Here is a 17,500-nt window from a genome sequence, read left to right as displayed (position 1 = left end):
AACACCTAAAAGTTCCACAAGGCTCCGGCAGGCGACCCCTGTTGTACTCTTTCGCCCCAACTTTCTCTCACTCTTTCTTCCTGTTTTTCTTGAATAACGCTGCGATGGACTGGCGTCCCGTCCAGCTGGGGCGGGGAACACATACGCCATAGGAACCGGGAAACCGGGCCCATGAGCCTGGCTAGGCTTTAAAAGGGGCGAAAAAAAAGGTCGAATTTTAAAAATGTTTTTTTTATTACAGAAATAACTTGAAATGCCCAGACGTTTTAAAAGCAACAAACTTATATTTTAATGAAATACTCACAATGATCATCGAATGAAGAATGTTGTTTTATTATAAAAGTAACTTGAAACGATGCTCAAACATTTCGGAAGCAACAAAGAAAATACTTATTAAAATAGGCGCAGGCGTAGCTGTGTGATGAGAAGCTTGCTTCCCAGCCGTGTGGTTTCGGGTTCGGTCTCACAGTGTGGCATCTGGAGCAAGTGTCTTCTGCTATAGCCTCGGGCCGACCAAAGCCTTGTGAGTGGACTTGGTAGGCGGAAACTGAAAGAAGCCTGTCGTATATAAGTGTGTGTGTGTGTGTGTGTGTGTGTGTGTGTGTGTGTGTGTGTGTGTGTGTGTGTGTGTGTGTGTGTCCTCCTAAAATTTGCGGTTCGACCAAAGAGTCCGATAGAATAAGTACTAGGCTTACGAAAAATAAGTCCTGGGGTCGATTTCGTCGACTAAAACCCTTTAAGGTGGTGCTCCAGCATGGCCGCAGTCAGATGATTGAAACTAGTAAAAGAATAGAAGAAAAATAAAAGAATACTCACCATGTTTTTAAAGTTATATTCTGTTGGCATTCGTATGAACTACAGGTTTAATAACAATTATTTTGCGATCATCATTTTCTTTGTTATTTAACGTTATTGTTATCTCTCTTTACAGTTACAGAATTATATAAGATAGAATCATTCTGCGGAAATGTATGGAGAGTGAGGAATACTTCTGGTTGGGCCCCCCAGGTTTCCTGCACTGGAATCGCCTGGCTAAAAGTTCATACGGTTACAGGTTACTACTAAAGCAGATAGGTTCCGAACGCGCAGTCGCGCAGTCGTGCGTCCGCGCTAGCTAATCGTGAGTGGTCGATCCTAACCCTAACCCTATCCCTAACCCTAACCCTAACCCTATCCCTAACCCTATCCCTAACCCTAACCCTATCCCTAACCCTATCCCTAACCCTAACCCTAACCCTATCCCTAACCCTATCCCTAACCCTAACCCTAACCCTATCCCTAACCCTAACCCTAACCCTAACCCTAACCCTATTCCTAACCCTAACCCTAACCCTATCCTTAACCCTAACCCTAACCCTAAACATATATATTCATTTGCGCGCGCGCGCACTTTTTGTAGGATCGACCACTCACGACTAGCTAGCACGGACGCGCGACTGCGCGGGTGCGAGTTCGGGACCACTCTGCTTTAGTAGTACCCGGTTACAGTGACACTACCGTACACCTTGTAACTATGTTATACGACCAACCAGCATGTTACATTGGGTGTTTAAGAACTTAAAGGTGCATAAAGTATCCCCACAAACACTGAAAACAAGGTGAAGATGACTCTCACTTCACTCTAGTCTTCAACTGCCTGGGTACGTCCCCTGACGCACACATTCCCTAGCCTCTAATCACCGTGAAAGGTTGAAAGAGACTGAAGATTTTTGATAGCAAAACTCCCAAGAAACGTCATCGATATTATGACGTCAAAATTACAAAACGGGGAAAACGTTTTTAGATAAGACAAAACATGTTTAAATCTTACACACAAACGCACACATACACACACACACATATACACATACACTCATATAAACACACGCAAATACACACATATGCACCATATGCACACACGCGCGTACACTCACACAGACGTTCTCATACTAACGTGCGTTCACACACGAACGCAGAGACGCATATACGTATACAAAATCATACACATACATACATTTACATACATATATATACATACATCATACATATATATATACATACACACATACACATATGTATGTGTGTGTATTGTGTGTGTGTGTGTGTGTGTGTGTGTGTGTGTGTGTGTGTGTGTGTGTGTGTGTGTGTGTGTGTGTGTGGTTTTTCGAAATTGATAAATTCTTGTATAAGTTTTATCCCCTTATATTTAATTATATATATATTTATTGGCTAAACTGGCAATATGACCATCCCCAAGTACAACAATATATATATATATATATATATATATATATATATATATATATATATATATATATATATATTTCGTTTTGGGATTTGGTTTCCAAGATTCTTTATGTGAGTTCGTGTGTTGAAGCATATTCTGTTGTGTCTGGGGAGAGTCATTTTAATTTTGTGCCTTATAATTTAACACTCTTAATGGTTAGCGGTATTTCGTCTGCCGCTGCTTAGCGCCAGACAGAATACACAGTGGATTTTCTTCCAGCGTTTACGGTCCGAGTTCAAATACCTCCCAGGTCGACTTTACTTTTCCTCCTAATTTAGTCGTCGATAAAAAAAAAAAAACAGTACTAGTTCAACACTGAGGTCGATGTAATCGGCCATTGAGAAGCTCCCAGCTCCCAGCTCTCAAAATGGCATGTCTCGTGCCTTAGAGCAGGGATTTTCAAACTTTTTGACTTGCGGACCTCTTTATATTTCAGGCTTTACCTTAGGGACCCCCTTATAAACGCTTATGAAATTTATACATAAATATTTGCTTAAAATAACATATATTTTTACAATTTATTAATGAGGGTAGAAATTGAAATTAATCAATTAAAACCAGTGGTCTAGCATATTAAAAAAATCCGAAAATTAAAATTATATTACATACAAAAATAAGAGGGATGACCAGCAAAAGTGGACTCCTATATGCTAGTTTTTCTTTTTTTTTTTTCGTGGTTAGATGATTCGGCATCTATTTCTAGCATATAGGAGTCCACTTTTGCTGGTCATTCCTCTTATTTTTATATGTAATATATTTTTACATTTATTTATTTAACAATATTTAACAAATAGGCTTATTGTCAATTAAAAGATTTCGATTAAAAAACATATATAAAATCAAATCGCCCATAAAAAGTATTTGCTGTCCACGGACCCCCTGTCTTGTCCTTGCGGACCCCCTGTGGTCCGCGGTCCACAATTTGAAAACCCCCTACCTTAGAGTACAGACCACTATTACGGCCTCATAAGAGGCGACGTGCTGGGTGGATTATTACGGCTTATCAAGAGTTACGTACCTTGAAACGAAGTTGTCTGTCCTTGCATCAAGAATTAGTTCCCCTTCGGTTTTTTAAAAATGGCTGACAGTTCGTCGGACGAGGGAAACGCAACTGCAGGGATGACTCGATACGACGAATTACCTGAATGGAGCGACATTTCACCAGTACCTCAGGACGACGGGCCATACCCGGTTGTAAGGATCGCATATACAGATCAGTGTAAGTCTGCTTGCCACTCACCAATATGAATGCCATTCCCTTCTTCTCGTCATTTCTCTGTTGAATGCGATCGACTTAACTTGTTTCGTTTGTAAATTGGCAACTTTTTCGTCTTTTTTCGCCTTTCTTTGCTTTTCCCCCTTGTATACAATCAGATTACAAAAGTAAAATACTATACACACACATACATATATACTCACCGATTACATTCTCCCGTTATACATACGTTTACATTGTAGGATTATATGGTAATCTTTTTCACTTTAGGTATTAAGCAGGAATTGCCGTACGAAAAGAAGCATCTTCTGAAACTTTGGAGTTGTATTAACCAATGGTCACTCCCTGACCGATCATAAACAACAACTTTTTGGTTAATAAATCATTTATATATATATGTATATAAACATATACACACTCCCACATTCACGCACGCGCGCGCGCAGATTATGGATGGAGATAGAAGCCTCTATTTTTCGCTTGACTATTTTAACGAATTAGGATGTTCGTCAATGGATTGTCTTTAATATACATCTGCTCGATGTAGTTCGATATATATAGATATAGCTTCGGTGATGGTGATACCAACAAGAACTAAAGACATGGGTCGTTATATATATATGCGTGTGTGTGTGTGTATACCAGAATAAGCACATAAATGCGAAACAAGGTGGAAAAAAATAATACTCGAATACCGGAGATAGAGTAACATGCTTTATTTTTAAAAAAAGCAACAGAGATATCACAAAAACTGTTACTCGAAGTTTCACGTTCCCGTTTGTCGGTCAGTTTTGTTTAGAAGTGTGTGTATGTATATATATATATATACACATACATACGCACGCACACACACACACACACACAGAAGGGAAAATGAAAAGACTGTTACGATGTATTTATCGGATTGTCGTTTATAGAAAAGTTTGGTCCCGGAACGTAGCTAGCACTTTTCCTGCCAACCATTTTTTGGCGCCGCCCAACAGAGTTAGACTCACAACGGAATACTGTTCCTGCTTCTGGGATGGGTGTTGTTGCAATTAGTTATACATAGAAACACTCTTGTCTTTCATTCTTCTTGTTTTACATAGGTCAGGCAGAGACGGAGAGAGAGTATGTGTATGTGTGAATGAGTATATGCGTGTGTGTGTTCTTGCGATTGTGTTGTCGGCATTGATGGAAGGACTGTGTAGTTTGGTTTACTGGGTCTCGTTGTACCCACGTGGTCTTTGGTAACGATCTTTTTCCTCTGCCTGATTATGCAATTACATGACTTGTACTTCTACAAAATCCTTGGATTGACCAATCCCTTCTGAATTGAATTTGGTAGACAGGAACTGGGCCAAGTTCCACCCTGTGTGTGTGTGTTTAGATTTTTCTCTATAATGGTGAAAACTCAGTGTTCCTCAAGATAAGTCGACTCAAATGAATCTGTGGTTGGCCCATTGGAATTCTGTAACAGGTGTGTTTCTGCACTGAATAGGTGTGGGTAAGGATGTTGTAGTAGTGATCCGGGTTCATTCCCACTGCATGGCACCTTGGGCAAGTGTCTTCTACTATAGCCTTGGGCCGACCAAAACCTTGTGAGTGGATTTGGTAGACAGAAACTGAAAGAAGCTCGTCGTATATATATATATATATATATATATATATGTGTGTGTGTTTGTCCCCGCAACATCGCTTGACAACCGATGCTGGTGTGTTTACGTCCCCATAACTTAGCGGTTCGGCAAAAGAGACTGATAGAATAAGTACTAGGCTTACAAAGAATAAGACCTGGGGTCAATTAGCTCGACTAAAAGGCGGTGCTCCACCATGGCCACAGTCAAATGACTGAAACAAGTAAAAGAGTTTATATATATATATATATATATATATATATATATATATAGTAATAATAATAATAATAATAATAATCACTGGATCAAATATATAAATATTTTAATGCATCATTATGTGCATTTCCACAAATCATGTTTTTCATGTTGCGACGCATTAAAATAAATCAATCCTTGGATTATTATTACTATATTTATCCTATATTATATGAGCACACCTTGGTGCAAACACTCACCACTACCACTACCACCACCTGCTATTGCCAGTTCATATAAATAATTTGTGCCGGCATAATAAAATAGCTTCTATATGCATATTCAAAAATGTTTCCCGTAAACAAACTTAAAGGATATATATATGTATGTATGTTTAGGTAGTGAGTAGTGATTTTCTTCACTACTTTAGGGAGTGACGACCCTGGCTGACACGAGTCCCGGGTTCAGCTGGCTCTGGCTCACAGTACCCGGTATCGGTCCCCATCCAGGGTTTCAGAAAGGAGACAACCTTCAAAGAAATCCGGGGTGGAGCCCCGTAGGTGGTTTAGTGTTCGACTCGACACTCTTCCGGCAATTCCTGCAACCAAGCTGGTGCCAAACTTAATGCTCTGCACTACTTTGGACTACGACAGCAAGGTCGAGAGAGGAATCCTGACGATTGGGCTACCCGGGATTTTCTTACATCTAGCCCAGGCCTGCGCAAAACTGGGCAGGACATGAAATGTAAAAACCAGACTGGATTAGTTTATGCACAACTCCATTGTCTCCCGAGACAAAAAGATGCCAACGACAACAATGTATGTGTGTCTGTGTGGTATTGATCCTTCTGAGCCTATGTCCATGCTAAAAGACCCACCAAACTGCCTTGTAATGAGATTGAACTCTGAATCACATTGTTGCAAAACAAACTTCTTTCAACCATACAACCATGCCCCACACCCATCTCTGAGCCCTTCTTATTTCTTTATTGCCCACAAGGGGCTAAACATAGAGGGGACAAACAAGGACAGACAAAGGGATTAAGTCGATTACATCGACCCCAGTGCGTGACTGGTACTTAATTCATCGACCCCGAAAGGATGAAAAGCAAAGTCGACCTCAGCGAAATTTGATCTCAGAATGTGATGGCAGACGAAATACCGCTAAGCATTTCGCCCGACGTGCTAACGTCTCTGCCAGCTCACAGCCTTTCTTACCACATTATCTGACACCAAAGTACTTTTGTCTCATTTTACAGTCCAACTCGTGTTCGACTATTTTCGAGCCATCGTAGCCAAAGATGAAAGAAGTGAAAGAGCACTGAAGCTGACCAAGGATGCGATCGAGATGAACGCTGCCAATTACACTGTTTGGTGAGTTAACACGTTATGTAATCGAACATGCAGTCGTTTTTTCTTTTGTTTTTTGTTTTTTTTGTAACATATTTTGGTTGGATTATTTAGTCATTGATGTTACATTACTTTCTATATTCTGTAACTGTTAAAATATACTTTTCTAGGCCTGAAATTTTTGTGGGGAGTGGGGGGGCAATTGATTAGATCAACCCCACTACATAACTGGTACTTAATTTATCGACCCTGAAAGGAGGAAAGGCAAAGTCGACTTCAGCAGAATTTGAACTCGGGACCTAAAGACAGACGGTCATAATATACAAACATTTCTCATGGCACCAGTACACTGTTTACAGATGCTTACATTTTTTTATGTTTTCCATGAATTTTCCACGGGTCCAGCTAGTTATTATTATTGTTATCATTATTATTATTATCATTATTATTATTATTATTATTATTATTATTATTATTACCTCCGCCTTAGCAAAGGCGAAGTTATTATTTACAGTCGTGTTTGTCTGTGGACAAGATATCTCAAGAACTGCTGGATGGATTCAGATGAAACTTTCAGATATGTTTGGGCCTTGTGACTGGCACAAACTGATTAGATTTTGGGATCAATTTGGTACTGGACAAGAATTCTGGATTATTTTTCCTGTTTTTTAACTTAATTTTTGAGAGTGGTCGGGTTCATTTTTAGTATTCTCGTTTGTGAGAGCAGTCGAGTTTATTTCAGATATTCTCATTTTAAAAATCATCTCCGGCTAATCGTTGAGAGGACATTGGTGTTGCCTTGGCAGAGGTTTGCGCTCTCTGAGTGCTCTTATTATTATGATTATTATTATTATTATTATTATTATTATTATTATTATTATTAGGGTGGCAAACTGGCAGAATCATTAGCCTGCTGGGTGAAATGCTTATCGATATTTCGTCTGCCGCTACTTTCTGAGTTCAAATTCCGCTAAGGTCAACTTTGCCTTTCATCCTTTCAGGGTCGATAAATTAAGTACCAATGAAAAACTGGGGTTGATGAAATCAACTAGTCCCCTCCCCCAAAATTCCAGACCCTGTGCCTCTAGTAGAAAGGATTATTATTATTATTATTCAAGGCAGTGAGCTGGCAGAATCATTAGCACACACTGGGCAAAATGCCTAGTGGTATTTCATCTGTCTTTACGTTCTGAGTTCAAATTCCGCCGAGGTCGACTTATCCTTTCAGGGTCGATAAATTAAGTACCAGTTACGCACTGGGGTCAATGTAATCGACTTAATCCCTTTGTCTGTCCGTGTTTGTCCCCTCTATGTTTAGCCCCTTGTGGGCAATAAAGAAATAAGAATTATTAGCACACCAGGCAAAACGCTTAGTGATATTTCATCTGTCTTTACATTCTGGGTTCAAATTCCACTGAGGTCAGCTTTGCCTTTCATCCTTTCGAGGTTAATAAGTTAAGTACCAGCTGCATACTGGAGTTGATCTAATCAACTGGCCCCCACCTCCCCCATAATTTCAGGCCTTGTGCCTATAGTAGAAAGGATTATTATTTCATTTTATTTTTATTCACCAGGCATTATCGTAGGCTTCTACTGAAAGACTTGGACTGTGATTTGAAAACTGAACTAGAATATGTGTCTGAGATAATTGGGGAACATCCGAAGAATTATCAAGTATGGTGAGTTGCCTTTTTAAAAATATCTGTCGTTAAGAAGCATGGAAAAGTGAATGTTACAATGTAAAGATCTGCAGGTACATGTATCTATGCATGTGTGTGTGTTGTTGTTGGCACTCCGTCGCTTACGACGTCGAGGGTTCCAGTTGATCCGATCAACAGAACAGCCTGCTCGGGAGATTAAAGTGCAAGTGGCTGAGCACTCCACAGACACGTGTACCCTTAACGTAGTTCTCGGGGATATTCAGCGTGACACAGTGTGACAAGGCTGACCCTTTGAATTACAGGCACAACAGAAAGAGGAAGTAAGAGTGAGAGAAAGTTGTGGTGAAAGAGTACAGCAGGGTTCGCCACCATCCCCTGCCGGAGCCTCGTGGAGCTTTAGGTGTTTTCGCTCAATAAACACTCACAACGCCCAGTCTGGGAATCGAAACCGCGAGTCCGCTGCCCTAACCACTGGGCCATTGCGCCTCCACATGTGTGTGTGTATATTGTAAATAAAGACCCCCTTCGGTCATAAATGACCATGGGATTGCACCTAGAAAGTTACCCCCCAAGACACAAGTCTGAACAAGATTGTTTATGGAAGACCAGCAGTCGCCCATGCGTACCAGCCTCCCCTCTCCATGCCACCAGTGTTATCTAAGGGAAAAGTAAAGGCGATACAACTTGGCACCAGTGATGTTGCAACTCATTTCTACAGCTGAGTGAACTGGAGCAATGTGAAATAAAGTGTCTTGCTCAAGAACACAACACACAACCCAGCCCGAGAATTGAACTTGATACCTCATGATTGTGAGCCCAATGCTCTAACCACTTTGCTATATATATTGTATATTTATATTATATATGTTTATGTTTCTATTAGGCACCATCGTCAAGTAATTGTTGAGTGGCTCGATGACCCCTCTGAAGAATTAGCTTTTACAGCTTCCATTCTAAGCCTGGATGCTAAAAATTACCATGCCTGGCAACATCGGTAAGGAATCTTGTTTTTATTTCAATTTTGATTTATTGTGCACCACCACTTCCATATGGAATGTGATAGTTAGGCACAGCTGTTTGGACACTGATGGTTTGGCACGGCTGACTGGACACTGATGGTTTGGCACGGCTGACTGGACATTCAGCCTGTTTTGACAATAGTAGTTTTTGGTGTTGGTGGCAAACAGACACACACAGAGACAGAAATGTATACATATAAGGCGGTGAGCTGGCAAAATCGTTAGCACACCAGGCGAAATGCTTAGCGGTATTTCGTCTGCCGTTATGTTCTGAGTTCAAATTCCGCCGAGGTCGACTTTGCCTTTCATCCTTTCGGGGTCGATAAATTAAGTACCAGTTGCATACTGGGGATCGATGCAATCGATTTAATCTCTTTATCTGTCCTTGTTTGTCCCCCTCTATGTTTATCCCCTTGTGGGCAATAAAGAAATAAGAAATGTATATATACCGACAGAAAGAGGGAGAGAGAGAGATTACAATTCATTTATTGATGTTGACGTAAACACTTTCCCCTCTCCTCAGACACATAGAGTGAAATATGCTCACACACATAAACAGGGAGAGACAGGAGGGCGGGGAATGAAAGGTGGGAAAGAGACAGTCATTACAATTAATTAATTGAATATTACTGCCGTAAGCACTTTGTCTCTCTTCAGACACAGAGTAAAATTTGCTCACTCAAAAACAGAAAGAGAGAGATGGGGGGAGGAAGGAAGGAATTACAGGTTATTGATTATATGAGTGCTTTTTTACATGGCACCAACACAGGCGAGGTCAGTTTTGGCATGGTTTTTACCCCTGGATGCCCTTCCAAATACCAACCGCTTCACAGTGCGGACTGTGTTATTTTTATATGGCACCTACACAGGCGAGGTCAGTTTTGGCATGGTTTTTACCCCTGGATGCCCTTCCAAATGCCAACCGCTTCACAGTGTAGACTGGATGCTTTTTATGTGGCACCAGCTCCGGCAGGGTTACCAAGTATTTTTGCAAGATGAGGAATTTTTGAGAGGGAAAGGGGGCATTGGAGGAGGGGATCTTAGATCAGATGATGAAATGTTAGAGTGTGACAGAGAGGCAGAAACAGGTGCATGGTTACCTAGCCATGCTGTCTCTCTCTCTCTCTTTTCTACATTCCCTTATTCTGTCCATTCCAGACAATGGGTGCTAAGGAAGTATTCTCTATGGGATCATGAGCTGGATTATGTGGACAAACTCCTAAAGGAGGATCTTCGGAACAACTCAGCATGGAACCAACGCTATTTTGTCATCAACAATACAAAAACATTTAATGAGAAAGTGATTGAAGAGGAAATACTGTGAGTACCATGTCTACCTGTTTTTCTGTCTTGCTGTCTATATCTCTATTCCAGTGTCTCTGTCCGTCTGTCTGTCTGTCTTGCTCTTCTTGTATACCACTCTGTCTGTCTACCTATCTACCTGTCTGTTTATTTATTTATCTATATCTATTCGTCTGTATTTCTAGTTTACTATTTGTATCTCTATTCCTGCATACCTGTCTTTCTGTCTATTTATCTATCTATTTGCCTATCTACCTACCTGTTTGCCCAACTATCTACCTTTCCCTCTATCTGTCTACCTACGTGTGTGTATATATGTATGTATATATATATATATATTTCATTTTTGGATTTGGAGAGTCAACACTATTGAGAAGGTTGCAAGACGCAACGAAAATTTTAGGAAAATAAAAATAAGAAATAAGTGGAAATTTTACCTGTGAGTGTGTTAAATTTTAAGGCACAATAAGAAAATGACTCTCCCAAAACACAACAGTATATATATATATATATATATATATATATATATGTGTGTGTGTGTGTGTGGAGGCGCAATGGCCCAGTGGTTAGGCCTAGTGGGCTGAAGCATAAACCTGGGAACAAATGAACGACCCAGGTTCAAATCCTGTTGCAGCCAGGATTTCGGAAAGCAGGAGGACACCTAAGAGTCATGACCTGGGTGGGGCCGAAACACTTGCCAGATGGGAGCTCTTCCTCTGAAGATCTCTACTGCTGTGCGCTCACCTTGCGATGAATTTCTGTTGTTATTTTTGCATGTGTGTAACTGGTATAATATATTCTATTTTACAGATATGCAATACAGTACATCAGGCAAGCCCCACATAATGAGAGTTCTTGGAATTATGTTAAAGGGTAAGTACTTCTATATTATTATTTCATCAACACTAGGGTACTCTCACTACACAGTGTACCCTATTTACCTTATATGGAACAAAAGGCTTACATCTATTCTTGCTTATCATGAGCATTTCGTTAAAAAAAACATGAAGTATGCTGTAAATCGAATTGGTGAAAATGAATGATAGAACATGCAGGAAAATAGGTTTTGTTTCTGAGACACCATGTTGTCTTTTAGCATTGTGAATGGTCACTGGGTCAAGCCTCTGCAGGCCAAGCAGAATTGGTGAATGGTTGCTGGCTCGTGTCGTGACAGGCCAATACGTGATAAGCGTAACATGGTTTAACGAGCATACTGTGTTGTTGCAGATCAGCAATCATCATCATTATCATCGTCGTCGTTTAACGTCCGCTTTCCATGCTAGCATGGGTTGGACGGTTTGACTGAGGACTGGTGAAACCAGATGGCTACACCAGGCTCCAATCTGATTTGGCAAAGTTTCTACTCTGAGAGTGTAGTGGGTGCTTTTAATGAATTAGTGATAAATGAAAATAAATGTATTCCTGGAGACACAAACACACACACACACACACACACACACACACACACACGTGCAGCAGGCTTCTTAAAGTTTCTGTGCCCAAAACTCACTCGCAAGGTTTTGATTGGTGCAAAGCTACAGCCGAAGACACTTGCCCAAAGTGACACGCAGTGGGACTGAACCCAGGACCATGTTGTTGGAACGCAAACTTCTTAACCACACAGCCACGTCTGCATCTAGAATAACAATTGCTAAATATATTTTCTTTTTTTTTCTCCTCTTCATTTCCATTGTAGGATCTTAATACCAAATGGTTTACACAATTATCCCCAACTGTTGGATTTCTGTCTGGAACTCTTAGACAACCACATCACCTCGCCACATCTGTTAGCGTGTTTAGTAGATATCTATGAGAGCAAGTTAGAGAAAGATACCGGAAACAAGGAGATTTTGACGAAAGCTCTAGAAGTAAGTGTTGGTTTGGTTTTCTCTCTTTTATCTTTGTCTTTTACTTGTTTCAGTCATTCCACTGTGGCCATGCTGGAGCACCACCTTGAAGGGTTTTAATCAAACAAATCAAACCCAGTATTTATATTTTGTTTTTAAATTTGGTACTTATTTTATCGGTCTCTTTTTCTAAAATTCTAAGTTACAGGGACATAAACAAACCAGCAGTGGTGGACCACAAATACAAACACACACACACATACAAAGGTAAAGACCCCCTTTAGGTCATGAACGACCATGAGATTGCACCTAAAAAGTTGCCTTCTGAGGCTCAAGTCCAAGCAAGGTTGTTTATGGAAGACCTGTAATCGGCCATGCGTACCGGCCTCTCCTCTCTACGCCACCAATGTTATCCAAGGGAAACGCAAAGAATGATACAACTTGGCACCAGTGATGTTGCAACTTATTTCTGCAGCTGAGTGAACTGGAGCAACGTGAAATAAAGTGTCTTGCTCAAGAACACAACACACACCCCAGCCGGGAATTGAACTCACTATCTCATGATTGTGAGCCCGATACTAGCCACTGAGCCATGTGCCTTCACACATATATACATACGTACATATGTACGTCTTTATGTATATATGTATGCATATGAAGCAGTGTGGCAAACGTTTCTTGCTTGCCTGTTATATAAACACAAGTGCTTTTATGCACCACAAGCCTATATGAGAAGGCTTGTCATGGTAAATAACACAGTATTCTCTATTCTAACACAATATCCACTTTAAGTGGGTAATACATACAGGAGTGGCTGTGTGATAAGTAGCTTGTTTACCAACCACATGGTTCCGTGTTCACTCCCGCAGCGTGGAACCTTGGGCAAGTGTCGGTGCATCACGTGAGATACACAACCCTAATTTTTTTCCAACTACCGGAGCAACTTTCCACTTATAGAAGGAAAGCTTTATTACTCAGAATGAAGGAAACAATGGTTAACTAAAAATCTGAAAGCAGGCATTGACGTTTAGGACAAAGTTAGGAAAACGCTTTGGACAAACAAAGGGTTAATACTAAATGCCCACCACCCAAGAAAAATTTCTCGCATTTTGTGTGATTTCTTCTACGATAATCACACGCGCTGTGGAGGCGCAATGGCCTAGTGGTTAGGGCAGCGGACTCGCGGTTTCGATTCCCAGACCTGGCGTTGTGAGTGTTTATTGAGCGAAAACACATAAAGCTCCACGAGGCTCCGGCAGGGGATGGTGGTGAACTCTGTTGTACTCTTTCACCACAACTTTCTCTCACTCTTACTTCCTGTTTCTGTTGTGCCTGTAATTCAAAGGGTCAGCCTTGTCACACTCTGTGTCACGCTGAATATCCCCCGAGAACTGCGTTATGGGTACACGTGTCTGTGGAGTGCTCAGCCACTTGCACGTTAATTTCACGAGCAGGCTGTTCCGTTGATCGGATCAACTGGAACCCTCGACGTCGTAAGCGACGGAGTGCTAACAATCACATGCGCTATTTTATTCATGGGAAACAACTCGGAAAAATCTAGAATGCAGGGGAAATAACTGGTGAATTTGAATTATAATATCTGATTATTTTTATTCCCCAACACGGCAGGAATTTTAAATTATCAAGGCGGTGAGCTGGCAGAGTCGTTAGCACGCCGGGCAAAATGCCTAGCGGTATTTCGTCTGTCTTTACGTTCTGAGTTCAAATTCCCCCGAGGTTGACTTTGCCTTTCATCCTTTCGAGGTCGATAAATTAAGTACCAGTTGCGTACTGGAGTCGATTTAATTGATTGGCCCCCTTCCCCAGAATTTCGGGCCTTGTGCCTAGAGTACAAAAGGAATTTTAAATTATCAGATGCAATGCTTTGCGCTTTTTCAGTTTTATATATTTAAGAGAATAAGTCCTAGGTTTTAAAATAAGTCCTAGGGTTGATTCGTTTGACTAAAACCCTTTAATTGAGTGAACAAATCAAAGAAAAAGGCACTCAACACATCTAGTAGGAATTACATGTTATTATTTAAAACTGTGTATGTATGTATGTGTGTGTGTGTGTGTATATTGTTGGCACTCCATCGCTTAGGACGTCGAGGGTTCCAGTTGATCCGATCAACGGAACAGCCTGCTCGTGAAATTAACGTGCAAGTGGCTGAGCACTCCACAGACACGTGTACCCTTAACGTAGTTCTCGAGGTGACACAGAGTGTGACAAGGCTGACCCTTTGAATTACAGGCACAACAGAAACAGGAAGTAAGAGTGAGAGAAAGTTGTGGTGAAAGAGTACAACAGAGTTCACCACCATCCCCTGCCGGAGCCTCGTGGAGCTTTATGTGTTTTCGCTCAATAAACACTCACAACGCCAGGTCTGGGAATCGAAACCGCGAGTCCGCTGCCCTAACGACTGGGCCATTGCGCCTCCACGTATATATATATATATATATCCATTCCATTCCAAGTCTTTGATGTTCTTGTATTTACCCTGTTTTCTCAAATTTGTGTTTCATTATTCTTTCTCTCTTTCTTCCGTTCTCTCCGTCTGCAGTTATGCGATTCTCTTGCTGTGCAGCATGATCCTGTCCGCCAAAATTACTGGAACTACGTGGCCAGGTCGATGAAACTGAGATTTAGTGAAGACACCAAAGATGAGAAAATGAACGAATCTAGCTAATAATAATAATAATAATGATGACGATGGTGATGACGACGATGAAGAATTCTAAGGTTTAATCAAAAATTTTTCGTTCTTTTTTAAATGATCACTTCTAAAAATATTCTCCTCTCACAAAAGAACATTTGTCGCTGAAGAGGAGGAGGTTAAAGACATAAAAAACAACAAAGTTTTGGCTAGAATTTTTTTTCCCTCTTTTTCTTTTGTGTCATTCCAGCATTCCTTCTAGACTAAATATTGGATCTTCAACCTCTCTCTTTCTCTCTCTCTCTTTCTCTGTCTTGTCGGTCTCCATACTTAAATACAGCAGCCAAAAATATGTGGACTGAGGTTTTTCTGCTTTTCTTTCTTTTCTATTTCTGCTTGAAGATCTGAGTTTTTATTTGTTTGTCTTGTTTTTATTTTGTATCTATTTAAAATGTTTACAGTATTAAAATTTTAACAGGAAGACAATACTGATTTTGCATAAAATAAATTGCAGTAAAACCATTTTAAAATTTTAACAAAAAGACAATACTGGTTTGCATAAAATAAATTGTAGTAAAACCATTATCCATCAGCCTCCATTGGCATTCTTAACAATGCCTCTAAGTCATATTATTACTGTTGTATTCTATGTAGGTTTGACAAACTAGAACAGTTTTGCTAGCAAGTACATGAAATTCTCTACACCATTAACTCCTAAGCAGTGTTGTAAAATATAACTAGGTGCATCGGGTGATTCCCTTTGGTCATGAATGACCATGGGATTGCACCTAGAAAGTTACCGTCCAAGGCAAAAGTCCGGGCAAGGTTGCTTATGGAGGACCAGCAGTTGCCCAAGAATACCAGCCTTCCCTCTCCACACCACCAATGTTATCCAAAGGAAAGCAAAGGCTGATACTGCCTGGCACCAGTGACATCGTGACTCATTTCTACAGCTTAGTGAACTGGAGCAACGTGAAATAAAGTGTCTTGCTCAAGAACACAACACGCAGCCCGGTCCAGGAATTGAACTCACAACTAGGTGCATCATAAATATATTAAAAGTAGAAGAGTTACGGTTTGTTTGTGGTATTGTGATACAGTAGTAGAGTAACAAATAAGAGGGAGAGTTTCTAACAATGCAAAACGGAAAAATTTAATAATCTTAATATTTCGGGCACAATTGCCCATCATCAGAAGTTAACATCTTAACCCTCTAGCTCTCTTCTCTGGTTCCTCCTTTAAGAACTTATCAGCAGTCAACTAGACTTGCATCCAGTTCTCATCAGTATACTGTACAACTTCTGAAGTGTCATAAAGCACTTTACAGTACCAATTTCTTCCCCCGCACCTCTGAACTTTGGAATTCCCTTCCACAGTCTTGTTTTCCTCTTCAATATGACCTTTAGTCTTTTAAGTCTAATGTACATCATCACCTATTAACTTCTGTCTAGTGTCCATTTTATTCTAGTAGCTCTTACATTTTCAGTGGTCTAATGATCTTGTAACGAGCAAATCCTTTAAAAAACAAAAAAAATCTGACCCAAATATTCTACCTGTTTTATATCTAAACTAGCTAGATCCTCGCATACCTATCCTACAACCATCATCAAGGTGGTGAAAACAAGTAAAACAAAAAAAAAACAAGTAAAACAAAAAAAAAATGACACACACACACACACACTACATCCAAATATATTGCAGTCTCTCTTAACCGTCAATTATTTCAGCTACACTCCTGTTACATATTTACCCCCCACCCACCCCCAACCCCTGTATGCACCCACACACACTCAAAGCATACAGTTAGTTCTTTGTCCTCTCTTGCTATATACGTTTACCTAAGCTTTGTTAACAGCATTCTTTTATTCTGCAATACAAAAATGACAATTATACGTTCTACATTTCTTCACCTGGCAAATTGTCAAACCAGCGTCAAGCCTTCAATAGAATATTTCTTATGACGAGAAACTTTAACCCTTTTTGTTACTTTTTCTATTGAAATACAATCTTGTCTTCAATTAATTTTGAAAATAACAAAGAATTTGGTAAAATGTCTTCATCATGATCATCATCATTATCATTTAATGTCTGTTTTCCATGTTGGCATGGTGGAGACGAAATGGCACAGTGGTTAGGGCAGCGGACTCGCAGTCATGGGATCGCGGTTTCGATTCCCAGACCGGGCGTTGTGAGTGTTTATTCAACGAAAACACCTAAAGCTCCTCGAGGCTCCGGCAGGGGATGGTGGCGAACCCTGCTGTACTCTTTCACCACAACTTTCTCTCACTCTTTCTTCCTGTTTCTGTTGTGCCTGTAATTCAAAGGGTCGGCCTTGTCATACTCTGTGTCACGTTGAATATCCCCGAGAACTACGT

General features: G+C 40.4%; 1 protein-coding gene across 1 annotated transcript; it reads left to right on the top strand.

Annotated features, from left to right (window-relative positions):
• Positions 1 to 3,331: 3,331 nt before the first annotated feature.
• LOC106867415 (protein farnesyltransferase/geranylgeranyltransferase type-1 subunit alpha) lies at positions 3,332 to 15,712 on the top strand. Its single transcript, XM_089339963.1, has 8 exons — positions 3,332 to 3,485; positions 6,552 to 6,666; positions 8,217 to 8,321; positions 9,187 to 9,297; positions 10,481 to 10,642; positions 11,435 to 11,497; positions 12,321 to 12,492; positions 15,033 to 15,712. The coding sequence occupies exons 1-8, from the start codon at positions 3,344 to 3,346 to the stop codon at positions 15,156 to 15,158; spliced, it is 996 nt and encodes a 331-aa protein (XP_089196089.1). The 5' UTR covers positions 3,332 to 3,343; the 3' UTR covers positions 15,159 to 15,712.
• The last annotated feature ends 1,788 nt before the right edge of the window (positions 15,713 to 17,500 follow it).

Source organism: Octopus bimaculoides, chromosome 22, assembly GCF_046866305.1.
Source record: "Octopus bimaculoides isolate indiv1 chromosome 22, ASM4686630v1, whole genome shotgun sequence".
In the NCBI taxonomy this organism is placed as follows: domain Eukaryota; kingdom Metazoa; phylum Mollusca; class Cephalopoda; order Octopoda; family Octopodidae; genus Octopus; species Octopus bimaculoides.
Note: the sequence above shows the minus strand (reverse complement) of the source record. Positions and strands in the feature narration are given on the sequence as shown.

Excerpts from the sequence above, each read along its gene's own strand:
- LOC106867415 (XM_089339963.1), top strand. The coding sequence starts at position 3,344 with ATGGCTGACAGTTCGTCGGACGAGGGAAACGCAACTGCAGGGATGACT. Across the intron at positions 8,322-9,186 it reads CCGAAGAATTATCAAGTATG|GCACCATCGTCAAGTAATTG; the intron begins GTGAGTTGCCTT and ends TGTTTCTATTAG. Across the intron at positions 11,498-12,320 it reads TCTTGGAATTATGTTAAAGG|GATCTTAATACCAAATGGTT; the intron begins GTAAGTACTTCT and ends TTTCCATTGTAG.